Source organism: Schistocerca piceifrons, chromosome 2 (assembly GCF_021461385.2).
Source record: "Schistocerca piceifrons isolate TAMUIC-IGC-003096 chromosome 2, iqSchPice1.1, whole genome shotgun sequence".
Lineage (NCBI taxonomy): Eukaryota > Metazoa > Arthropoda > Insecta > Orthoptera > Acrididae > Schistocerca > Schistocerca piceifrons.
This window is the reverse complement of record NC_060139.1, coordinates 430,833,637-430,861,050: the sequence shown is the minus strand read 5'-3', so window position 1 is coordinate 430,861,050 and position 27,414 is coordinate 430,833,637. Positions and strand designations below refer to the sequence as shown.

General features: G+C 39.1%; 1 protein-coding gene across 1 annotated transcript in view; it reads left to right on the top strand.

The window, feature by feature from the left end:
* Positions 1-1,252: 1,252 nt before the first annotated feature.
* The window catches only part of LOC124777881 (Down syndrome cell adhesion molecule-like protein Dscam2), a 46,763-nt gene continuing 20,601 nt past the window's right edge, over positions 1,253-27,414 (top strand). Inside the window, exons 1-4 of the mRNA XM_047253421.1 lie at positions 1,253-1,345; positions 12,647-12,832; positions 17,430-17,723; positions 18,014-18,190. Coding sequence (XP_047109377.1) covers positions 1,327-1,345; positions 12,647-12,832; positions 17,430-17,723; positions 18,014-18,190 — 676 coding nt within the window. The 5' untranslated portion in view covers positions 1,253-1,326. The remainder of the gene's footprint in view (positions 1,346-12,646; positions 12,833-17,429; positions 17,724-18,013; positions 18,191-27,414) is intronic.

The following is a 27,414-nucleotide window of genomic DNA, read 5'->3' as shown; positions in this document are numbered from 1 at the left end:
GTGATATGGATCTGTAATTCAGCAGATTACTTGTACTTTCCTTTTTGTGCATTGGTATGACTTGAGCAATTTTCCAGTCTTTAGGTACACATCTTTCTGTGAGCAAGCGATTGTATATAATTGCTAAATGTGGAGCTATATTATCAGCATACTCTGAAAAGAAACTGACTGGTATACAATCTGGACCAGAGGCCTTGCCTTTATTAAGTGATTTAAACTGCTTTGTGACACCGAGGATATCTGCTTCTATGTTTCTCATCTTGGCAGTTGTTCTTGATTGGAATTCAGGAATATTTACTTTGTCTTCTTTGGTGAAGGAGTTTCGGAAAACTGGGTTTAACAACTCTGCTTTAGTGGCACTGTCATCAGTTACTTCACCGCTGTTATCACGCAGTGAAGGCATTGATTGCATCATGCCACTGGTGTGCTTTATGTATGACCAGAACCTCTTTGGGTTTTCTGCCAGATTTTAAGACAGAATTTCATAGTAGGAATCTATAAAAGCATCTCGCATTGAAGTACGTGCTATATTTCGAACTTCTGCAAAACTTTGACAGTCTTGGGGGTTTTGCGTTCTTTTAAATTTGGCATGCTTTTTCCACTGCTTCTGCAACATCACTTATTAATATTAATATATCAATTGCTGTTGATACTATCTCTTTGAAATCATTCCACAACTTTTCTACACTTACATGATCAGATCAGAAGGAGTGAAGACTGTCCCTTAAAAAGGTGTTAAGGGCATTTTTTATCAGCTTTTTAAAATAGATATACTTGCATTTCTTTTTGATGGTTGTAGTTGTTACGGTATTTAGCCTAGCAGCAACTGCCTTGTAGTTGCTAATCACTGTATTCGTCATGATACTCCCTATTTGTCCAGGATTATTTGTTGCTAAGAGGTCAAGTATGCTTTCGCAACCATTTACACTTCAAGTGGGCTCATGTACTAATTGTTCAAAATAATTTTCTGAGAAAGCATTCAGTACAATTTTGGATGACATTTTATGCCTGCCACTGGCTTTAAATGTACAATTTTTCCAGGATATCAAGGGTAGATTGAAGTCACCACTGACTTTAATTGTATGAGTGGGGTACCTATTTGAAATGAGACTCAAGTTTTCTTTGAATTGTTCAGCAACTATATTTTGTTTTATCAACAATTTTATAAATTTATAACAAAGCACAATGTGCTTCACAGCAATACTTTTTATTTTTCTATTAAATGATATCGTTTGTGTCACCGCAGTACCTTCAGCACCAACAAATTTTCAAGCTTCATCATCTACTACAGCCAGTGTTTATGTTGAGTGGCAGCCACCAACAGCAATGGGTAGTTCCATCAAAGGTAAGGTAAAATTTGATATTTGCATAGCATGTGTAGTTTAATGCATTCAGAAATAATAGAAGCACTACTACACTTATTCCTTGCTTTTAAAATGAATATGGTCCATGAATGAAAAGTATTCCTTAACAAATAGAAAAACACATTTAAATACCATCTCACTATGCGGTAAAATTATCAAAAGCAGTCAAAAGGTCAATGAGATATTCTTTTAACGAATTTGAAAGCAATATTTTATCTGCAGATTCTAAAAATAACCCCAAAAAATTTTGGTCGTACTTAAAATCTATGAATGCTACAAATAAATCTATACCTTCTCTTGCTGACAGTATAGGAAATGTAACGGATAATGATAAACAGAAGGCTAAAATTCGAAACCTAGCTTTCAAAAAACTCATTTACGGTAGAGGACTGCAGCACCATTCCCCGTTTCAATTACTTAACAAATGCAAGGATGGCTGACATAGCATTTAGTGTATCTGGGATTATAAAACAGTTAAGATTCTTAGATACCAGGAAGGCATCTGGCCCAGACCCCATAAGATTTTATGTTGACTATGCCGCAAATATAGCACCATTCTTATCCATCATCCATCTCATCCATCATCTATCAGTGGAACAGCGGAAAGTTCCACGGAACCAGAAGAAGGGCCAGGTCATAGCAATCTATAAAAAGGGTGGAAAATTGGATGCACATAATTACCAGCCAATTTCACTGACATAGATTTTTTTGTAGAATCATGGAACATATTTTGTGTTCAGACATAATGATCTTTCTAGGCTCTGAGAAGCACATCTGCAGAAACCAGCTCGGTGTTAGGAAACAGTGGTCATGCGAGACACAGCTGGCCCTCTTTGTGCATGATGTACAACAGGCTCTAGATACTGGCTCCCAGGTTGATGCCATGTTCCTCGACTTTCCAAAGGCGTTTGACTCAGTGCCGCACTGTCACTTGCTCCAAAAAGTGCGTGCTTACTGTCTATCCGATGACATATGTGGTTGGATAGAAAGTTTTGTAACAGAAAGAGAGTAGTATGTCGTCCTGAAAGGGGAGACTTCAACAAAATCAAGTGTAACATTAGGTGTATCCCAGGGCAGCGTAATAGGTCCATTGCTTTTTACAATTTACATAAACAAGCTGGTTGATGGTACTGGCAGTGGCATTAGACTGTTTGCCGATGACGCAGTAATCTGCAGGAAAGTAGTATCACATGAAAGTTGTGATCAAATCAATGAGGATTTGCAGAAAATAAATGCGTGGTGTAATAACTGGCAGTTATCTTTCAGTATTACTAAGTGTAACCTACTGCATATAACAAAGCAAGAATCCCCATTAGTGTACGAGTACAAAACAAATGCCCAGTCTTTGGAAGTGGTAACATCCATCAAGTATCCGGGTGTGACCATTCGAATGATCTCAAATGGAATGATCAGATTACACAAGTTACGGGTAAGATGAACTCTAGATTGTGATTTATTGGTAGAATCCTGAAACAATGCAGCCCTTCAAAAAAAGGAAATTGCTTACAAAACTTTAGTTTGTCCAGTCTTAGTGTGTTGTTCATCTGTATGGGATCCTTGCCAGTTGGGTCTGAGTCAAGAGACTGAGAAGGTCCAAAAGAAGAGTGGCAAGTATGGGACTGGTACATTTATCCATTGCGAGAGCGTTACAAATCTCATAGAAAGTTTGAAGTGGGACACAGTTGCAGATAGACAACACGCTAAACGGAAGGGGCTGCTCACTAAATTCCAAAACCCGATCTTCGTCAAGGATGTACAGCATTATTACCACCAACTTTCAAATCACATAATTCAAATATAAGGGAAATTAGAGCTCGTACTGAGGTGTTCAGACAGTCATTTTTCCCCTCACGTGATCTGGGAGAGGAACGGGGGGGGGGGGGGGGGCGGGGCGAAATACGACTTCGGTGCGAATAGTGCCCTCTGCCACACACTGCTTGGTGGCTAGTGGAGTATAAATGTAGATGTAGAAAATTTTAGCTACTTAAGACACGTATGAAATAACAATATCTACCACAAGTGTACCATCACTGTAACAGAATGGGGAAAGATCTGGCTTCATGCTCTGAGACCGCATGTTTGGTTCTTGAATTTCTGCAAAGATGGAAGAAGAAAGACACTGATAGTATTGCTGAAGATAGCTACTTTAGTCAAACCCACAAGTGCTGGTACCACAATACCATAGTAGTATGCTGCTAGAGGACCCAAAACAAGATGGCACAGCCCATTGCCAAAATACAGATGAGTTGTACCGTTAAGTTTTGACTGCCTTAGAAGTGTGTGAGTTATTGTGGTGGAGATATTTCAGTGAATACCAGAACTGCAGAAATGCACCAGCAAAGAAATAAAAAATGAATTACACAACTTTATTTGTTTGAGATGATGGTTAAAACTTTATGGCTACAGTTCATACATTCATGAGCAACTGAGTCAGACACAAGTGATGTGTTGGAGAATGTGAGTCCCCTTTTTGACATTGTGAAGTAAATAGATCTATGATACATTCTGCAAGACTGGGATTTCATCAGGCCTTGTATGGGTTGGTGGGTTGACCGTCAAGTATTGGAAAAGCAAGATGTGTTGAAGTATTGCCAACCTATTTGAGATCTCATTGTCCCTGTGGAATTTCTTCTTTGATCCCTCTTCCATGACTTTTGATGTGGTGAACAGTTGTTGAATAAATGTGCACAATTCTAGAATTTACATTTTCATTCTCCTCCGATTTATTGATACTAAACTCAGTTTTGACCATAACCTTGCTTGTAAGTATTAATATAAATTCTTAAAACAAACTGGCACATTGCATGGATTATCAATGGCTGCACAAATTCACAAGTGACTAAGCATCCTGACCTGGAAGTTTACTAGTGTACTAACTGTTGAGCTTTACACATTGGTGCTTACTGATAGTTGAATCCTAATCATCAACTGAAAAATGCTGGGTGCTTATTGCTAGTTTAGTGCTTATCACAAATTGAAAATGGTGTGATGAAAGCCAAACACTGATCATAAGATGTGCACGTATTGACGAGTAGTTACCAACTGCCTGAGGCATTCTGTGTGACACCTGTATAAAGGAGGACATGATATGCAAATAACAAAACACTAAAATAATAAGTTATTACATTTTATACATATTAACAGAAAAAGTAAAACATACTAAAATAAAATTGGTAGTGAAGTTATCTGGATTAACTATTAGCCGCATAATCAGAAAGGGGCTAAATTGTAGGTATTATTTTCTCATGTGGAAGCTGCATACTTGATGTCAGTTTTCTCCACTCATTAAAACACATTTTTAATATTGTATCAATAAATCAGTTGTAATGAAATGTTAGTATAGTAGGTGGAGTATGCAATTTCATCAACTTTAGGCCTTCACACAGGCAGGCACTATTCTCCAAACCTAAGTCTGCTCACAGATTTCCTACTGTGATATTCTCTCACACACCTAATCCTCTGACTATGCCCAAGAACCAGCTGCAAAGGAGCACTCCCCTCCCATTACCCAGTACCATCCCTGACCTGAGCAACTGATCGATATCCTTCAGTTGGACTTAGATTTCTTATCGCCACACTCATAAATGAGGAACATCCCATCAACAATCCTTCCCACACTTTTCAAAGTGTTATTTTGAGCCCCACCCAGTCTAAAAAATACCCTTAGTGCAACCGTACCCCAGACCCACTCCCAATATCTTGCCACTTCAGTGATATCCCTAAGAAAGATTCAGGTACAAGATCTGTCTAGGAAATCCACTCTTCAGCATATCCTACTCCCGTCTTATCAGTCATATATTGTCCTATAAGAGACAGGGCCACATTAAAGTAGTAACTTCATATACTAGCTCTGCTACAATTTTTGCACAGCATGCTATGTGGGCATGATCAGTGACATGTGTCCTCCTGAAAGAACAGCCACTGTCAAACTGGCTAAGAGCATAGTTGACCACCCAGTGGCAGACCATGCTCCTGAGCACAACATGCTTCACTTCATTGGCAGCTTCACAACCCTTCTCAGAATTACATGGATGTGAACTGTACTTCCTGAACATCCTCCGATACCAGGGCAAGGTGGCGCAGTGGTTAGCACACTGGACTCACATTCAGGAGGACGATGGTTCAATCCCGCATCCGGCCATACTGACTGAGGTTTTCCGTGATTTCCCTAAATTGCTTCGGGCAAATGCCGGGATGGTTCCTTTGACAGGGCACGGCCGACTTCCTCCCCCATTGATCCCTAATCTGATGAGACCGAAGACCTCGCTGTTTGGTCTCCTCTCCCAAATCAACCCCACCCATCTATTCTAGCCCCACGCCCCACACCCACCTCCACACCTTCTGTATGATCCTAATCTCTCTCATCCTGGACCCACATTCTCTTCCCTGTAGTTTTCCCATTCTCTTTTCTGTCACCCCTTCCCAGTCCACTTATTGACATAACTGTGCACTGCAGGAACTTGCCTCACTGGTGCAGACGCTCATGATGCATTTATTTCCATACTTCTGGTACCCTTCTCATCCGCATTCTTATCCTGTATATCTGCTGCCTCTTTTCGAGACGTAATCAATCCCGACCCTGCTTACTCTCCACTTACTTTCTTCTGTAGCCCATTCTACCCAACACAGTCAGTCAACTATTTCTCTCTCTCTCTCTGGTGTGTGTGTGTGTGTGTGTGTGTGTGTGTGTGTGTGTGTGTGTGTGTGTGTGTGCGTGCGCATGCGCTCATTTCCTCTAAAATCCAAAAAACTTGTTTATGTCCCCATGAATGACTCCATGCCTCTACTATTCAGGGAGATGTTACGTTTACTCCTTAAGTTATAGAAAAATAGTTTAGCCTTCTGGAAGTAAATCTTTATTTGCCAATGCAGTGTCCATACAGAAAAGTGTGTGTTACATGCATTACAAATTAGTAGACTGTCTTCCAGGAGAAAAAAATTACATAAAAAATTAGTAGGGATCAGTAGTTTTATTCAGTAAACTAGCTGAGTTGCAGGTAGGCACAACAAAATAACTTCACACAAAGCTACCAACCAACCTGGTGACCAAAAGCTTTGTTTGACACTCTTTTATGTTGTGCTTATCTGTGAATGAGCATCTCCACTACATACTGAGTAGAAGTTACCTTTTCATATTATCATGATTCCATCCTGGATTTTCCATTGTTAGTTTTAATCAGTACAATTTATTCCCACTCACTCATAGTATTAGTATCCCATAATGCAATTCTCACTGATAATTCAAGTGATAAACACTGTGTCATTGTCAAAGTAATGTCTCCAGTGTTGTTTGTAAACATACTTTTGCAGCACAGTAACAAATTAAAACATGCTATTGCTGTCTACAGTATTACTGATGGTTTCTGTGCCTTTGTGCACCCGGCACAGCCATTAATTGAGACCAAAACATTTATCATTATCTTTTATTTACCCTTTTTGTTGTTATATGTCTGCAATTTTCATTTGAAATGCTATTAGGGCCTTTGCAGACAACTGGGGTTCAAAAAAGTGTGATATTCTTGATCTTTACTGCAGGGTGACACTCACCATTTCACTATGAGACAGGTTGCCTCTTCATCTAACATGTTGGTATGGAATATGTGCATCAACAACATGGCAGATTTTACTTGTTACGTGTCCTGACTGGGTTTGATTGCTATGTTCATTGATCAAAAACAACCAATGAGCTGAATAGCTTGTGGACTGTTCTAATGAGCCTCCATCTGATGTTCAGATCGAGAAGGAAAAAACTCACTTTTGTGTAAGTCATATTGATTATGGAAACTACCCCCCACTGTGCTACTGACATGTGTTCTACCATAATATTTCAAAGGCATTGCTTCTCTCACAGTATGAGCCTGTCAAATAGATCCTTGACGCAGTTGGTATCAGACCCCAAAGTGCATTATGACCACTGAAATCTCCCACAAGGAGAAATGATTAGGGGAACTGTAACTGGATGTTTACCATTATCATGTTCACTTACAGAGAAAAATACTAGTGCAACCTTCTTCTGGCACTATTCAATCTGAAACATATACTTTTCTTTTCAACACTACAATCAAATTAATTTTAAAAAAAGGAATTTTTGAGCTTACTTCATTGCTCTTACTCCTGAATTTTCTTCTCTTCTACAAATGATAAACAATCTTGACTCCAGACTATATGACTGATGGAAAGGTTAACATAAATGTATGGTAAAGAGTGCAAATGTTGTTACTACCTGCAAATCTTTGTTGTGTATTCCATTAGCTACTTGTGGATTTATTTTAGACATAAGTGTCTCATATTAAGACTGACAAAATTGGTGTTTATATCTTAAAGTAACACAGAAAAACTGAAATTTTACATAAAAGTGGCAGTTTTCTACAGAATACCATTTACTCCTTTCACAACATTCTCACTTTTCTAAAAGTTTTTTTTTCTTTTTATTTATTTTTCAATTGCTTACATCAATTCCCTTTTATTTCTAAAGTAAACAATGCCTGTGTTAAAATTTAGTGTGATGTAAATCTTGGAAACAATTTGATAATTACCATGCTATTTCTCATTTTATAATTGCTTGGTTACAAATAATATAGATGTTTCTATAAGAAAAACCCCATTTCCTAATTGTTACACACTACACAGTTGTGGTACAGCTACAGTTACACAGTATAAGAAAAGGTGCCATGGTTGGCAGAGCCAGATAATGGAAGATATACAATAAACAATGGAAAATCCAGGTTGCATATCAACACAATTATGAAATGGATAGATTGATACTCACCGTAAAGATGATACGCTGAGTTGCAGACAGACATAATGAAAAGACTGTTACACACTGAGCTTTTGGGCAAGGCATTCTTTAGAGAAGACAGGAGAAAACACACACACACACACACACACACACACACACACACACACACACACACACACACACACACCTCATGCACACTATAGGCCAATATCTCTGACATTGATCTGTTGCAGAATTTTAGAAAAGGTTTTTTGCTCACGTATCATGTCATTTCTGGAAACCCAGAATCTACTCTGTAGGAATCAACATGGGTTCCGGAAACAGCAATCACGTGAGACCCAACTCGCTTTATTTGTTCATGAGACCCAGAAAATATTAGATACAGGCTCCCAGGTAGATGCTATTTTTCTTGACTTCCGGAAGGCGTTCGATACAGTTCCGCACTGTCACCTGATAAACAAAGTAAGAGCCTACAGAATATCAGACCAGCTGTGTGGCTCAATTGAAGAGTTTTTAGCAACCAGAACACAGCATGTTGTTCTCAATGTAGAGACGTCTACAGACATTAAAGTAACCTCTGGCGTGCCACAAGGGAGTGTTATTGGACCATTGCTTTTCACAGTATACATAAATGACCTAGTAGATAGTGTCGGAAGTTCCATGCGGCTTTTTGTGGATGATGCTGTAGTATACAGAGATGTTGCAGAATTAGAAAACTGCAGCGAAATGCAGGAAGATCTACAATGGATAGGCACTTGGTGCAGGGAGTGGCAACTGACCCTTAACATAGACAAATGTAATGTATTGCGAATACATAGAAAGAAGGATCCTTTATTGTATGATTATAGGATAGCAGAACAAACACTGGTAGTATGCGTATGGAACGATTTGAAGTGGAATGATCATATAAAATTAATTGTTGGTAAGGTGGGTGCCAGGTTGAGATTCATTGGGAGAGTCCTTAGAAAATGTAGTCCATCAACAAAGGAAGTGGCTTACAAAACACTCATTCAACCTATACTTGAGTATTGCTCATCAGTGTAAGATCCATACCAGGTCAGGGTGACAGGGGAGATAGAGAAGATCCAAAGAAGAGCGGTGCGTTTCGTCACAGGGTTCTTTGGTAAGCGTGATAGCATTACGAAGATTTTTAGCAAACTCAAGTGGCAGATTCCGCAAGAGAGGCGCTCTGCATCGTAGTGTAGCCTGCTTTTCAGGTTTCGAGCGTGTGCGTTTCTGGATGAGGTATCGAATATATTGCTTCCCCCTGCTTATACCTCCTGAGGAGATCACAAATGTAAAATTAGAGAGATTCGAGCACGCACGGAGGCTTTCCGGCAGTCGGTCTTCCCGTGAACCATACATGACTGGAACAGGAAAGGAAGGTAATGACAGTGGCACGTAAAGTGCCCTCCGCCACACACTGTTGGGTGGCTTGCGGAGTATAAATGTAGATGTAGATGTAGATGTAGATGTGACTGTTGTCTAATCAGACGTATAAGTTGGCATGGCAAAATTCTGGAATGTGAACCACATTCCATATTATCTTTATTGTATTTTCCCTCTGGTCACCTCTTACATCAAGGAAGAGGGCAGTTGAAAACTAAACCACAAATCCATCTGCACCAGCACATGTTCCACGGGTTCTTTCTAACTTCTTGAAAATGACATATAGAACTATCAGCTCACTGTCATATTGCAGAATTATTTTCTGTTGATTTTCTAGCATATATGGGTTGGGACATTTCCAGGGGCAGATTTGGACTCCAACCACAATTTATTGGTTATGAACTGTAGATTAAAACAGAACAAATTGCAAAAATATGGGAATTTAAGGAGATGGGACCTGGATAAACTGAAAGAACCAGAGGTTGTGGAGAGTTTCAAAGAGAGTACTAGGGAACTGTTGACAAGAACAGGGGAAAGAAATACAGTAGAAGAAGAATGGGTAGCTTTGAGAGATGAAATAGAGATGGCAGCAGAGGATGAAGTAGGTAAAAAGACGAGGGCTAGTAAAAATCCTTGGGTAATGGCAGAGATGTTGAATTTAATTGATGAAAGAAAAAACTATAAAAATGCAGTAAATGAAGAAGGTGAAAAGGAATGCAAACGTCTAAAAAATGAGATCAACAAGAAGTGCATAATGGCTCAGCTGGGATGGCTAGAGACAAATGTAAGGATGTAAAAACATATATCACTAGGTATAAGATAAATACAGCCTACAGGAAAATTAAAGAGACCTTTGGAGAAAAGAGAATCACCTGTATGAATATCAAGAGCTTGGATGGAAAACTAGCCCTAAGCAAAGAAGGTAAAGCACAAAGGTGGAAGGAGTATATAGAGGGTCTATACAAGGGTGATGTACTTGAGGGCAATATTATGGAAATGGAAGAGGTCATAGACAAAGACAAAATGGGAGATGTGATACTGCGAGAAGAATTTGACAGAGCACTTAAAGACCTAAGTTGAAACAAGGCCCCGGGAGTAGACAACATTTCATTAGAACTACTGATAGCTTTGGGAGAGCCAGCCATAACAAAACTCTTCCATTTGGTGAGCAAGATGAATTAATACCTTCACACTTCAAGAAGAATATAATAATTCCAATCTCAAAGAAAGCAGGTGTTGACAGGTGTGAAAATTACTGAACTATAAGTTTAATAAGTCATGGTTGCAAAATACTGACACGAATTCTTTACAAACGAATGGAAAAACTGGTAGAAGCTGACCTCAGGGAAGATCAGTTTGGATTCCATAGAAATGTTGGAACACATGAGGCAATATTGACCCTATGACTTATCTTAGAAGATAGGTTAAGGAAAGGTAAACCCATGTTTCTAGCATTTGTAGACTTAGGAAAAGCTTTTGACAATGTTGATTGGAATACTCTCTTTCAAATTCTAAGAGTGGTCGGTGTAAACTACAGGCAACAAAAGGCTATTAACAATTTGTACAGAAACCAGATGGCAATTATAAGAATCGAGGGCCATGAAAGGGAAGCAGTGGTTGGGAAGGGAGTAAGACAGGGTTGTAGCCTCTCCCCAATGTTATTCAATCTGTATACTGAGCAAGCAGTTAAGGAAACAAAAGAAAAATTTGGAGTAGGAATTAAAATTCACAGAGAAGAAATAAAAACTTTGCAGTTTGCCACTCAAAGTAGTAAATGAGTTTTGCTATTTGGGGATCAAAATAACTGATGATGGTTGAAATAGAGAGGATTTAAAATGTAGATTGGCTATGGCAAGGAAAATGTTGCTGAAAGAGAGAAATTTGTTAACATTGGGTACAATTTAATTGTAAGGAAGTCTTTTCTGAAAACATGAACGATAACTAGTTTAGACAAGAAGAGAATAGTAGCTTTCTAAATGTGGTGCTACAGAAGAATGCTGAAGATCAGACGGGTAGATCACATAACTAATGAGGAGGTTCTGAATGGAATTGGGGAGAGGAGGAATTTGTGTCACAACTTGACTAGAAGAAGGGATCGGTTGGTAGGACATGTTCTGAGGCATCAAGTCATCACCAATTTAGTATTGGTGGGAAACGTGAAGGCTAAAAATCGTAGAGGGCGACCAAGAGATGAATACGGATGCATTTAACCATTTGTTAAGGTCTATTTATTTCGAACTGTTTAAAATTTTAAATAATAATAGGCGTCCCTCTTGTTCCTACATATAAAAGCAGCTAACCATAAAGCACACTTCAGTTTTATAACAATAACACAACCAATCACCTATAGCAGACAGGTACATGGAGTGCCGTAACACTTAACCGGTTACGATCATTCACACTATCTTTCATGCACTAGCTCTTTTTCCAGCAATAGTACACACATTCACATACACATCCCCACAGGCACCCAAAAGCACAACCCCGTGCCTGAAAAATAGCTAGTGCTCAAAAATGCTTTTTCCTGTTGTTACTGTGTTCCACGCAAATGCTCTATAGCTTAGTGGTTGTCCTCTTGTTTTGTGTACTTTAGTTTTATGTAGAAATGCGTATCTTTGTTCTGCTACCTATCACTTTTAAAGAGAAGGAAGTTAGAAATATTGTACTTAAAATGTTAAGTAAATAATAACCTCACTCAGTGAACTGTTGCACCAAAAATTTACCAAATAGATATGGTAAACAGAACAATGGGATTACGAAAATTCTTGAACTGTCATACAGACTCTCTCTAAAGCAAAGAGAGAGAGAGAGAGAGAGAGAGAGAGAGAGAGAGAGAGAGAGAAAGAGAGAGTTGGGGGGGAGTGTATTTTCACATGTTTGATATGGAGTTTTCTGTTTGTTTGTGTATGGTATTATCACCTACACATGAAATTTTTAAGGCTTTTTTTTTTGTTATATGTCAAAGTTGGGAATTTTGTATTATGTAGAAAATTCTGAATTTGGTATAGTTAACTTTATTTACCATTTCATATTTGCTTTGTTTGTAAAGGAAAAGGCCATTTAATGTAAAAGAAGGAAAAATGTGACAATAAAGTTTCTTTAATTCTAAGACTGAAGAAATGATTTTAGCTTTTATAGCAGTGATAGTTTTCAGGTTATTATCTTCACTTCAAGAGAGAATTTGGAGAATGGGAGCAGATCAATATACCAGCACATGAAACAAGCTATACTGTCAGAGGTCTACAGTGTGGAACAAGACACCAGCTCTATCTTCAGGCATTCAATCAACTAGGGAAAAGTTCTCCGACACCAATTGTGTCTCTACACACTCAAGGAGCTGGTATGTTATCTTCTCAAACTACTCTATTGAATATGAGTGTTTTTCAAGAAGAATAGATACCCACTTCAGGCAAACACACATTTCTTAAAATGTGTCCACATAATTACTTAAAGCATCATGTGGTTTCAACCTGTTGGTCTTCTTTTGAATCTGACTTCATCTCCAAAAGCAGGGAAGTTTGATGTGTCCAAAATGGAACTCCATGTCCCAGATCCTAGATCTTAACAAACGAAGTATCTCACACTAGTAAACATACAAGTTGGTACTCTTAACAGTCTACAAGTCATAGACAGCAAATTTTTCAAGCTCTATTATGCACCATGGGGATTTTTTAACAAGACTTTTCTAAAATAATTGTAAAGTCATTTTAAGTGGGGACTTTAATTTTGATTTTCATAAGAATCAAGAATTTGTAAGCTTTGGTTTATGCTCTGTAGCAGCACTCCCAACAGAGACAAAAGGTCATACTAAAACTACACTTAAATACTTGTTTCAAAGTTATTGTTCTTCAGTTAGTTACATAATGAAATAATATTAAAATGTCTGCTTGAGCTAGACAGCTTGCTAATGAGTGTGAAGCATCCTGTCTAGTTTCTCATCAAGACTGGTGAATATAAATTAGAACAAAAATGGGTATAAAAGAATCTTAATATTAAACCAAAACAATGTGTGCCAAAAACAAAGGTGATAAAATGATAACCATTTTTCTAAATTAAACTGTGGAGCAGCTGGACAGGTAATATCAGACTGAGACCACAGACACTGATATTCAATTAACATTTTTATAGTCAGTAAAAGTTTTCTTGGTTTGTGACCACATTGTCAAAATGTAAAACTATCAACAATTCAGTCACTGTTGCAAGTGACCTTCTTCAGGGTGTTTTTGTTCACTGCTGAATGATAAAGCTTTGTTTCTTATATACCTGTAGATGTGGCTGTTATCTGAATCTGATAGGCCGATAAGGATGAAGGGGAGGGATGTTAGAAGTTCTTTATTGATGTTTTTATTATTACTTTTCATTGGTGGAAACCCATGTATTGACTGGTGTTTGAACTACTGCTAGTGACTGGTAGAAATTGGCGAATGGAAAACCAGGCAGCAGTTGTAATGTGGCATTGTTTTCCTGTTTTCTAGCACTGACTGAGGTGCGGCAGTACTCTATGCACCTGCAGCTGCTGTGGTCTTCTGCATGCCTGTGTGTATTGCTTCACATGAGCTGTCATCCCATAATGCTGTTTGTCAACTGCATCTTTCGCTGTGTGAAGAACATTTTTCATTCTGTTGCTGCTTCGGAAAATTGGCATGATGCCTGCTTGGCAGAGAATTTTGCACATCCATTCAATGACACCTTGAACATATGGTAGCAGAGCGATGTTTCTTCAACATATTGACAATGCGATCACAAGCCCAGAAAAATTTTATTGACTGTGACAATGGCCGCGGAAGCCTGTGTTTATATTTAACCAAACTATATGGGCAGGTAGTCTATGGAAACATCAGGCAGTTGGAAACACTCTGGTTAAGAAGAGGTAAACTGCTGAATGATGTTGCCTTCTTGAAGAGATGCATGGACACCAGTGTAGTGCCAAAATTCTTAAGGCTGACATCCCATACAAAATTGAACAAGATGAAGAATATCTGTGAACAAGCCAGCAAGATTTTGTTATGGGAAAGGATCCGCCACATTCAAGTAAGTCTCAACACAAACAACAGGAAAGTTTGCCAACTGCACCTTTTCCTTGCTGGAAAGCTAGACATGGATGACAGGGAGAAAGTTGACATGTTAATCTTTTAACAGGCCACAAGGTTAAGTGATAGCACTGCCATCCATCAGATGAGGAAGTTCAACAAACTTCAGCAGAAAACCACCGAGGAAGGACTGATGCTGGACACATGACAAATGGTGGTTAACCTCTACAGCCACATCTTTAGCGAGGCAGCCATACCAATTTTGGCTAAAGGGATGAATTTCGTAGTTGCACCAAAACGAGTTCCAAAAGAAGATATCATTGAATCTGTTGAGGCTTCGATTCATCATCTACCACAAGCTGAGGCAGAGAAGATTAGACAAGAAATGGTATGGGTTTTGACTCACGCAAAGCCTCCCAAAACAAAATACCAGAAAGGAGGAACATCATGCTATTGCACAACTGAAGCACAGCTCTCATTTAGTAATAATATGAGCAGACAAGGGAAATGTGACCAATGTGTTGGACACTGAAGATTATAACAAAAGAATGGAGGATCTCCTGAATGAACCAATTATAAGAAGCTTAAGGGAGATCCAACAGCCAAGATAATTAAATCAATGCAAGCACTGCTAAAGCAAGCTAGAATGAATTTTGACATGGCCAGAAGACTTATCCCACAGGCAGACTTATTCCACAGGCACCAAGGATACATGGTGTGAAGGTCCATAAAGAGACCATTTCTTTATGACTGATTATGGGCACCATTAATTCACCAACGTACAGTCTAGCAAAGGAACTGGTTCCAAAGCTCCACAAAGGACTTCACCAATTTTGTAGAACTTTTAAATGTAAAGTGTATCTTGGCCACAGAACTGACGGTTAGCTTCGATGTGAAGTCTTTATTCAGGAATGCACCCATACATGACACCACAAACTTCTTAGAGCAATGCATGACACCCGATATCTATGATCTAGCCCGCCGATGTTTAACGACCACCTATTTCAAATCATCACGCTAAGAGGAAGAAATCCACACTGCACCCTTTAACCATGAGGGCTCACGTGATCAGCGATAAGGAACATCTAAAGTGTGAACTACAAAACCTCAAGTCCATTTTTGGTGCCAATGGTTATGGGATGAAACTAATAGAAAAAACTATGGCAACAAAGAATGAAGGCAATAGAGGAGAGCAGAAGGAAGCACGAAACATTGCTTTATTACCATATGTTCAAGGTGTCACTGATCAGGTGGGCGAAATTCTCAACTGAGCAGGCATCAAGCCAATTTACTGAAGCTGCAATAGAATAAAAGATGCTCTTCACACAATGAAACATGCAGTTGACAAACTTCATGCTCCTGGAGTTTACGAAATCAGGTGCGAATATGGATTTGTGTATGTAGGTGATACGGGGGCGACCCATCAACACACGGATATCTGAACACGAAAGATATATCTGACTAAGACAACACACCAAATCGGCAGTGGTAGAACACCAGGATGAGTGCAGCAACCAGATTGATTTTGGTGAAGCTCACGTACTGGCAAAACAGCCTCTTCCTTTCAGGAAGAAGATTAGAGAGGCAATAGACACAGCCAAGCGACTTGCCAACATGAACAGAGGAGACGGGTACTGACTTCCGATGTCTTGGCTGCCAGCAATAACAGCGTTACAGGATGACAGCTCACATGAAGCAATACACACAGGCATGTGGGAGACTGCTGTGGCGACAGATACATAGAGTACCGGTGCCTCAGCCAGTGCCAGAAAGCAGGAAAACAACACGATGTCATAACTGCTGTCTGGTTTTCCATTCACCAATTTCCACCAACCACAAGCAGTAGTGCAAACACCAATCAAAATGTCTGGTTTCCACCAATGAAAATAAATAAGAAAAACACCAATAAAGATCTTCTAACATTCCTGCCCTTCATCTTTACCAGCCTACCAGAATTAGATAACATCCACGTCTGCAGGTATATAAGAAACAAAGTTTCAGCAGTGAACAAAAACACCCTGAAGAAGGTCACTTGCACCAGTGGCCAAAACGTTGGCAATTTTACATATTAACAATCCAGTCACAAACCCCCCAAAAAAAGTACTGACTGTGACAATGGCTGTAGAAGCCTACATTAACATTGAACATTTTTGTCTTAAAGCATCATGAATAGCCAAAGAAAAGAGTTGTTATGCACCTCGGCAGGTATTCTTCATGATGGCAGATAGTACAGTGACTACAAATAATCAATCATGTACAGACTTTACTAGATTTACAAAGGCAGACCCTCTAGGTAGCAGTACATACACTAAGAACACTTGAAGGATACAACAAGTAAACAAATAATAAAATCATTAAAACAGAGAAAATAGTAATTTTCTGGTCATGATGGTGTATCGGCAAAGTACTGAAAATCTTTGCTAGCTTAATGTAACCCATCTTTAGCCAAATATGTGAGCAGTAAATGACCCACAGTGACTTTGCGTAAACACTGAAGAAATGTACAATAGTAATGCTCACACACAAAAGTCGCCTTTTGTTACATAACAACATGTCATTTCCTTTCAAGACAGTGGTGTGTAATAAAACAGATTAGCAGGAAAATCAGTGCAGAACTTGAAATATCAGAAGAGTTTTACAGTACCCAAGTATTTCATTCTGAGTATGAGATGTTCTTATTTGAGTGCCTCTATTGCATGTAGTTTTATTCCGTGAAAACATTTGGAACTTGTTAAAGAATCAAACGTTTTATTTCATCTACTATGCAGTGAACACTACATGGGCAATACAGTGTAAAAAATGTTACTGCTACTTTTATTGCTTGGTTGTCAACAACACACATAAAAAGAAGTGATTCCTCTGTATAAATTTGTGGTATTAATGGAAACTGATTCATTTCTTTTACAGCACCAGTTGCTCCCAGTAACTTTGATCTTATACATGTGAATTCAACATCAATTGCTTTGAATATTACTTCATGGAGGGATGGTGGCTGTCCCATAACATCTTTTGTTGTGGAGTACAGGTTGAAACATGGAACTGACTGGATACTTGTATCAAATAACCTAAAAGCTGAACAAAGAGAATATTTTGTACTTGATCTAAACCCTGAGACTTGGTATACTCTTCGTATGACAGCACACAACAGTGCTGGCTCTACTGTTTCCACATATGATTTCGTGACCCTTACACATTCAGGAGGTAAGGTATTGTAAAGAATAATACCACAAGTGTAGTTTTACAGATGTAAATTGCTATAATTACCAATTATATCTACCAACGAAAATATGGTTTACGTGCTGAAGTCATTATGTGCATGAAAAATATTTCAACTTAAAATTATAAGCATTTAAGACAAAAATCCAAGCACACTTCACAAGTAGAATTTAGTCTGTGGGAAAACAGTTGAACTGTCTAGTTATGAACATATTCAAAGTGCATGACTTACACATGACAGTCATAACACTAATTACGTGCTCCACTAATTACAGGTTTCGTGGCCCCAGAGCTTATTGTCCATTCTGAATATGGCCAAGAAGGCCTATATAGCAACATAGGGATTATAATAACAACAGTTGCCAGCCTAATTATTGTAGGAGTTTCCAGTCTGGGATTTTTCTTGTACATGAAGAAGAAGCATGAAACGTATTTAGCCAACAAGTATGGAGGTAAGATAGACATTTCATCCCTTGTAAAAAAGAGTATTTATCTTCAGTTTAATTTTTGCTGTAAATGTTTATGACCTATTGAATTAAAGATACAGAAGTGTCCAAGAATGCTCTTCTTGTATTGGTGAATTGAACAGTTTGCTAAAACATGTGACTGTCATGACCATGATGTGGCCATTGGTATGTAGGTCAAGCAGTGGATGGCCAGTATGGATGATATCATGGCCAGATCACAGTTTCTTGGCAGATGGGACACTCCAATTCTAAAATCATGTAAGCAACGAACAGTGGCTGCTTTGATGAGGGGCAACAATAGGTTGATCATTTGAGATGTATTCGGTTTCATGAATTTTAACACCAGAGAAATGTGCCACTTGTCAGTTCAAACCTTGCGAGCAGCAACTAGTGATTAGCCATATTATCCATACCTACTTTAGCACTGCAGGCTAAAGAAGTCATCTTCAACCCTCTCCCCCTTCCCCCTAGGACACAGAGATTAGGATGAGAGCAGGAACACAACAATTGGCTGCCTGAAGTAAAGTAGAAAGTCTACTCATTCATATTACATTACAATGCAAGGACACAAATATGTCACTAATCAAACAAGGAAATGCATTCTGCTCACCGTGAAGTATCTTTTTAGGCAGATGGTTGTGATATTCTCATGTGGGGGACATTTATACTGTGTTAACCATGGCCCTATAGAGGTCTCTCATCATCCTTCACCAGCAAATGGTACAGGAACCTACTGTATCGTCATGTGCATCCATTCGTTTGTTCTCAGCAGGTTATCTGCTCCTTCAGCGAGATAGGACATGAAGGTGCTTGTTGATCTCCACCTCAACCTCCCCCCCCCCCCCCCCTCCATGCCCTCTTGCCTAAGTGCAGCTTGAATACTACTGAGCAATCTAAACATAGTGTAGAGCTTAATTTAATTAGTATTCATGAATATTATAGACCTGGATCACAAAAACTTAGCAGTTCTCTTGAAAATAATAGAGACAGTGCATAACTTACACACACCAGTCGTAACAGTAATAATACGCTAGATGATTTCATGTTTCGTGGCCCCAGAACTTACTGTCCATTCTGAATACGGTCAAGAAGGCCTATATAACAACAGAGGGATTATAATAACAATATTTGCTAGCCTAATTATTACCATTTGTGACCTTTGGTATGATCTTACAACACCCAACAGCTTGGCCTACCTGTCACTTTAATTCAGAACACTGAATTCTGCAGCTATTGCTAAACCCAAGCGTGCTATGCCACTCACATTTAACCAATGCTTTTGCATTGTTTGTATTTGAACTGATTTGAGTATTTCACTGCAAGAATCTGAAAGCCTGTGCAGTGGTCTAGGATATTCGATGAAAGGAAAATAGCATTTAGAGAAGGAAGGGAGAAAGGCAAGACTTAGGAAACATAAGGGATTTACAAATAAAATAAAGGCATTAGGTTAAAATTGCGTGGATTTGGTTGTGTTACATGCCATAATGAAGGCCACTTGCAGCAGTGGTCAAACATTTGGTTCATTGTATTGCAGTATGAAGGGTTCACCAATTCAGAAGAATGTTATGTAGACTGGCTGCAGCTGTAAAAATCTGTGAACATACAGGAATGAGGCGATTACTGAAATGAAAATCGTGCTGTTGTAATATCCATTTCTGACAAATTAAAATTGTACAATTGAGACTAAAATTCAAGTTTATGCCACAGTCTGGAAAAAGGTTTTAATCTTTCATGAAGATTCAAAGTAAGCTGGGTTTCTCAAGATTATTGTTTCAGGAATCTTTAAAAACACAAGTTTTATTCAGTACATGTCACTGAGATTAAACTCATAATATATTCTTGGACTTTGCAACAGATAGATGTCACTGACCTAATGATGACGATTATGATTGTTTGGGCATGTGGAAGCACGGTCTTTTGCTCTTACTAAAAACTGATGAGATGAATGTGGTTCACATGACTACAGAAACCTGTGCTAGAATAAAAATAAAATATTATTCTGAAGTTTCTAAGTGTGTGTGGGCATCCTAACATTAATACGTGATTGTTTCCTCAATGAGTTATGTCATTTTTTTTTTTTTTTTTCAAAATTATTAATCAATCAAGACATATCAACACATACTATTAGTTATCGAGATGTCTTTAGAACAAAAATAACCTTTATATTTAGCACCCACATGGAAGTAGCAGGCCCATGGTTTTCTATCATAAAACGACACCCTGACAATATTTCTATATATTTTCCAGTTTATTCTTTCTAGATACAGAAAATAGATTCATAATTTTTCACAATCATCAATTCTAATCAAAGACATGGAAGACACATCACAACCTGCTGGCCTTGCACTCCCCTTATATAAAAACATAGAAATTTGTTATGAGAAACACAGTGTGATTTTGGTTCACTAGTAATGTTACAATGAAAAATTACATATTCATGACAAATTAAGCATAACAGTATGTTCTACAACAAAAAGGAAAATGTTTGACACAAATTTTAATGTAATTTGAATTTCTGTGAATAAATTTGTAAAATACCCTATTAATTTTTTAATAATTACTTTTTAAAATGCAAATTGCCACTAAAGTGCTTAATCATATTGAAACTTCCTGGCAGATTAAAACTGTCTGCCGGACCGAGACTCGAACTCGGGACCTTTGAATTTCGCGGGCAAGTGCTCTAACAACTGAGCTACCCAAGCATGACTCACGCCCTGTCCTCACAGCTTTACTTCTGCCAGTACCTCATCTCCCACCTTCCAAACTTTACAGAAGTTTGGATGGTAGAAGGTGAGGTACTGGCAGAAGTAAAGCTGTGACGACGGTGCGTGAATTGTGCTTGGGTAGCTCAGTTGTTAGAGCACTTGCCCGCGAAAGGCAAACGTCCCGAGTTCGAGTCTCCATCCGGCACACAGTTTTAATCTACCAGGAAATTTCATATGAACGCACACTCTGCTGCAGAGTGAAAATCTCATTCTGGAAACATCCTTCAGGCTGTGGCTAAGCCATGTCTCCACAGTATCCTTCCTTTCAGGAGTGCTAGCTCTGCAAGGTTCGCAGGAGAGCTTCTGTAAAGTTTGGAAGGTAGGAGATGAGGTACTGGCAGAAGTAAAGCTGTGAGGACGGGGCGTGAGTTGTGCTTGGGTAGCTCAGTTGTTAGAGCACTTGCCCAAAGGCAAAGGTCCCGAGTTCGAGTCTCGGTCCGGCACACAGTTTTAATCTGCCAAGAAGTTTCATATCAGCGCACACTCCGCTGCAGAGTGAAAATCTCATTCTTAATCATATTAATTACTACCATTTATGGAGGCTTCAATGCCACAGTTACATTACTTAATATCCAACTATTTTAAGAACAGGGTTGCCACAAGTATCCCCAAGTGAAATTGCCCTGGTTTCCAGACAAGTTTTAGCATTTTTCCCTTACGAATTTTTAGATCTCAAGGTTGAGGAAGAATTAAGTTGACAAGCCGTCTCCACAGCTATGGTACAAGAAACAATAGTGCCAAATGAGGAAATCTCTAAATACAACTTGCAAGTAGATGGAGTTTCTTAATGTGAGCAAAAATCCAAAGTACTAGCATCAACATCTTTCATAATGAACTGTTTTTAGATGGAGAGAGCAAGCCAAATGGTGTACATGTTTCTTTAAGACCACCAATGTGGGTGTCCCCCCCCCCCCCCCATCCCCTCTCCACCCAATAAAGCGAAACACATTTGATGACAAAAGTACGCGTTTCTTTGGAGTCACAAGACAGATTTAAAAAAACACCTTAACTGACTTCAGAAATAACCTCAGGAAAAAATAGGTCTCTCGAAAGAAGTGTATAAGGCAGGGAAGAGTTGTGTAAACCAACAATATAGGTGACTGCCAATAAAATGTTGTTTCTAAGTTATGTTCACTACTGTCAGTTATTACCCTGCCTTACATCCATTATACCACAGGTATTATGTGATTTTTCCTTCAAGAAATATTTGAGTACATAGTGTACAAACCACCAGCGGCTGGCACAAGTTTCTTCTTCCTATTGTCTATACTTTCTCATATTTGAACTACTTTTGAAATGCCAAAATGTACTACAATAAATAAAAGGTCTATAAAACGCCAAACTTTGCAACGTATTTGTGGTGAGACAGTCACAATTTCTGAAATCCATCATCCTGCTGATGAGCGCTGCAGTCCTAGGTCCTTGGATAAACCAGGAAAATCTGCTGCATTGTACCACACACGGACAGACCCGGCCTGCAGGCAGATCGGTGAGACTAGATCCGATGGGCAGGGCTTGCACATTAGTGGGTATCGAGGGGCTTCGGATCACAGGCCCGATCCTTTAGAGATACTTGCACAAATGGCCTGCGTTTTTGGCCCATTGTGGAAGTCCATTCATGTGACCAGCTATTCACATGTCACAGACACCATGTTGATGAAATGAGACTGTGGTGATCAATCCATGCAACAGATAACTTGCAAAAATACTCTGAGAATCACTATGAATGAGGAGAGATAGCAACTCACCATAAAAATGGTCACTGAACCACAGACAGGCACGTAGAAAATACAATCACACTCTCACAACTAAATTTTCGGCCATAGCTTTTGTCAGAAAACAAGAACACTCACACATTCATGCAGTCACTCAGACACAACTCATGCACACACAAAAGCCATCTCTGGCTGCAGCATCAACAATCTCTGAGAATCAGATCCAAACAAACCGCTCCTCACACCTCACTGCCTCTCATTCGCAGCAGCTAGGGTAGTGGCAAAAAGTGGTGGCAGCACTGACTGTAAGCTCAGGGGAATGGTAGGAAGGGGAGAAGCAGTAAGAATGAGAGAGTAGGGAAGTGGCACATGTACTCAACGATGCATGACATCTCAGTAAACAAACCATTTCATCTACTGAGGCAAAAACGAGATATTTCCAGCCTTTTTTTCTAATTTCTCTGGTATTTCTCTGATTTCCCTGACAAGTTTGGTATTCCCTGATATTTCTTGATTTCCAGAACCTGCGGCAACCCTGAAGAACCACGTTGAAGATTATCATCTACTGAACTGTTTCCTATTTTAATACTTACTCATGACATTACACATTGTCTTTTTAGAAAATCTACTCATTAATTTAATATGAAAATAACAGCAATACAGAAGTCACAGTAGAATTCTTTTCAATTTGACAACTTTGTTTTTGCTAACTGCAAACTCGTAAATATGTTATTATAAGTTGCTAAAATTGTGATCATGATAATAACATGGTTTTATTATCAGTAGGCACATAATTTACAATTCTTTCATACAGAGTTAAATAATGAATGATAAGTTTGACATATCAATAGCAATAATACATGCATCAAACAAAGTTCTACATCACCCCGGTTCCCAGAACTCCTGAAGATCGACGTTGACTGTGGATATTGTATCACAGACACAGTCCCTTTGACCGTTCAGAGATGTCACCAAACTCACCCAAAGATGTAAACAACCATACATGAGCAGCACCTATTAGATGGAGGGGATCCGACAGCCGATCAGTTCCAGTCATTCCACCAGCCACCAGGAAGAAGGTACACGGCTTATGTTGTCTGTAGCTCAACCATGCTTAGATGGTCAATACTGTGGTTTGATCATACCCACATTGTTACTCTGTGCCAGGAAGGGAAGTGTCCAGGCATCTCGGAGTGAACCAAAGCGATGTTGTTCAGACATGGAGAAAATACAGAGAAACAGGAACGGTCGATGACATGCCTCGCTCAGGCCGCCCAAGGGCTACTACTGCAATTGATGTCCGCTACCTATTATGGCTCGGAGAAACCCTGATAGCAATGCCACCATGTTGAATAATGCTTTTTGTGCAGCCACAAGACGTCATGTTACGACTCAAACTGTACACAATAGGCTGTATATGTGCAACTGCAGTCCTGAAATCCATGGCTAGGTCCATCTTTGCAACCACGACACCATGCAGCACAGTGCAAATGGACCCAAAAACATGCCAAATGAACCACTAAGGATTGGCATCACATTCTCTTCACCAATGAGTGTCACATATGCTTTCAACCAGACAATCATTGGAGACATGTTTGGAGACAACCCAATCAGGTAGAATGCCTTAGACACACTGTCCAGCAAGTCCAGTAAGGTGGAGGTTCCTTGCTGTTTTGGGGTGGCATTATGTGGGGCCAACATATGCCGCTGATGGTCATGGAAGGCGCCGTAATGACTGTATGATAATGAATGCCATCCTCCAACCAATAGTGCAACCATATCGGCAGCATATTGGCGAGGCATTCATCTTCATGGATGACAATTCGTGGCCCCATTGTGCACATCTTGTGGATGACTTCCTTCAGAATAATGACATCACTCAACTAGAGTGACCAGCATGTTCTTCAGACATGAGCCTTATCGAACATGCCTGGGATAGATTGAAAAGGGCTGTTTATGGACGACGTGACCCACCAACAACTCTGAGGGATCTATGTTGAATAGCCATTGAGGAGTAGGACAATCTGGACCAACAGTGCCTTGCTGAACTTCAGTATAGTATGCCACAATGAATACAGGTATGCATCAATCCAAGAGGATGTGCTACTGCATATTACAGGTACCAGTATGTACAGCAATCTGGACCAGCACCTCTGATATTCTCACTGTGTGGTGGTACAATACGCAATGTGTGTTTTTCATGAGAAATAAAAAGGATGGAAATGATGTTTATGTTGATCTCTATTCCAATTTTCTGTACAGGTTCCAGAACTCTCGGAACTGAAGTGATACAAAACTTTTTTTTATGTATGTATAGAATTTGATACAGAAAGAAGATGAGCCATCCGGTCTACAACACACTAAACGGTCTGACCGACAAACTTAAGCTAGAGTCCAGACAATTAACAGCATTTCAAAAGTTTTGCTACACTCATCTCATCGAACAGAGGACACGTCCCCCTCTAACTTTACTGCTGCCCACTGGTCAAAATATAAAACACACACAATTAAAATGTTGCATATGGTGATTCATATGCCAGAAGTATGATAGACTGAGTGGGAACGGAGTATGGTTGTCCACCTACTGCAAGATGAAGCGACACATTAATGCAAAGTGTCCAGGATAGACAGGATGAATTCAATCCTGGTGAGTGAACTTGTGGGATGTACACCACAGTCACATAGTTGGTTTCCACGAGTATGGCTTATTGCACATCATCGGCAGCTGCCTCCTACTCCCACAGCAGCATGGATTTCTGACGCAATGGTGAGATAACAGCCTGCAAGTGAACAGCATTTTGTGTCACACTGAGTTCCCTGCAGACCCCTTTCATTTCTGTATCTGTGAGCTTATTTCCATGAACTATTAAATACTCTAGTATCCATAAGAATGATACACTTTCTCCTTCCATTGTAGTGGAAGGAGGAAACGATGCATATTTTGGAATATTTTATTTTCTAGGTGCATTAGCTGCAGCACTTGTAGCACGTTAAGGCAGTCAGAGCAGATAAGAAACTTCTTTTGCTGATGACCTCTTATCTGCTGCAGTGCCTTCAGGGTTACATACAGCTTAGTACTAAATGCTGTAATGGTTGTTTAGAAGTTGAAACCTGAAGATACGGTAGGGGAATGCTGCTCAACAATGAAGGAGATCTTATTGTTTCAAGCTATCTGTATATGCTACCGTAAAATTGTGGTGCTTATTTAAAACACTAGTGAACCCGGCAATGTCTCACAATTGCTCATATGTTTGGGAACTGGATGTTGCAATGTACCGTGCACTTTAGACTGACAATCAGTATTGAACTAGGGACCACTTTTCAAACAATCTGAGAACAGTAATTATCCCTTGTACATGTTAAAATCATTCTTTATGGCCTTTGGTAACGTTTCTGGTGGCCAGCTGCAGTAGTCGTAACATTGATTACTCGCTCTGCTACCCACTTGCTCTGGTGGTGGAGCATCTCTGACTGCGAGCTGGGTTTTGTTAGCTTTTTCTCTTGGTCTTTAGATACTGTAACATCAAAGGAATACACATTACAACATATCTATTACAAAGTTTAAACATCCATTTTTTTGCCGAGACTAAGTTGAGCCGGCTCTATTACATAATGGGAAACAAAAAAATCTAAACAAAAATTTTTTGCGCCTTGCAATATCCATCCTAACCTCCATCTCTCTTTGTCCATCTCCTCCTCCCTTTCTCTGTGCATCACCTAGGCCTGCTTCTCTCTGTCATTATACCTGTCCCCCCTTTCAATTCATCTCCTTCCTCCCGCTCTCTATGTTCATTTCCTCCCCCCTCTCTGTCCACCACACCTCCCCCACCCCCTCTCTGATACAGAGCTTTGATTATTTATGTTGCAAAGGAAACCTTAATAGGAATTTAAGTTGGTTAAAATGAATAGGTAAATTGGTTGGGACCATTGGTACATGGGGTATGGAAGAGACCTTCATAGGTATTGGATATGTGAGAACAGTAGCTTCAGTGACAACAGTTTGCATGGTTCTAATCTGAAAATGGGTAAAATTACTATGTTCAGATGATTCAGATTCTCTGGTAGTATTCTTATCATAAGCTGATAAGTCATAAATACAACTTTCCTGTTTTATGTTTAAACTGATTGCACAATCGGTTTTAACAGCAATATGATGCGGTTTCCTTTTATTGTCTCAACACTCATTCTGTTGTCTATGTTGTGTATATGCTGAGAGATATTTCAATGCCTCATTGGTGGCATTTTTTCCCCCAAAGAAATAAACCATGAACAGAAATCAATCAAATGTTTGCAACTCGGCAAATTACAATGAATTGACATCAGTTCAATCTTTGCAAAACACTGAATATATGATCAACACCGATAACACACTGAAATATTGGTTTCTGTCATATTCATTTTCATAAAATATCTATTTTCAGTGCATAATTTGTTGTTATGAAAACATGCAACTGCATAACTGTTAACCTGAAAGTCATATTTTTTGTTATAAAAAAGTGTGACAGTTCTGTCAAACAAACCATCACATTTCTTTCACTGAGATTTTCACACAAAAATACCGTCTAAATTTCCGACTTTCCTAATGGATTTTCCTAACATTTTTTTCATAAATGCCTTCTGCTGACAATCAGAACACAATACAAAAAGAATAAGCCAAATTGGTCAAGCCGTTCTAAAGTGATGATATTTATACATGCAGCAACTGATTTTTATTCATATAGATTATAAA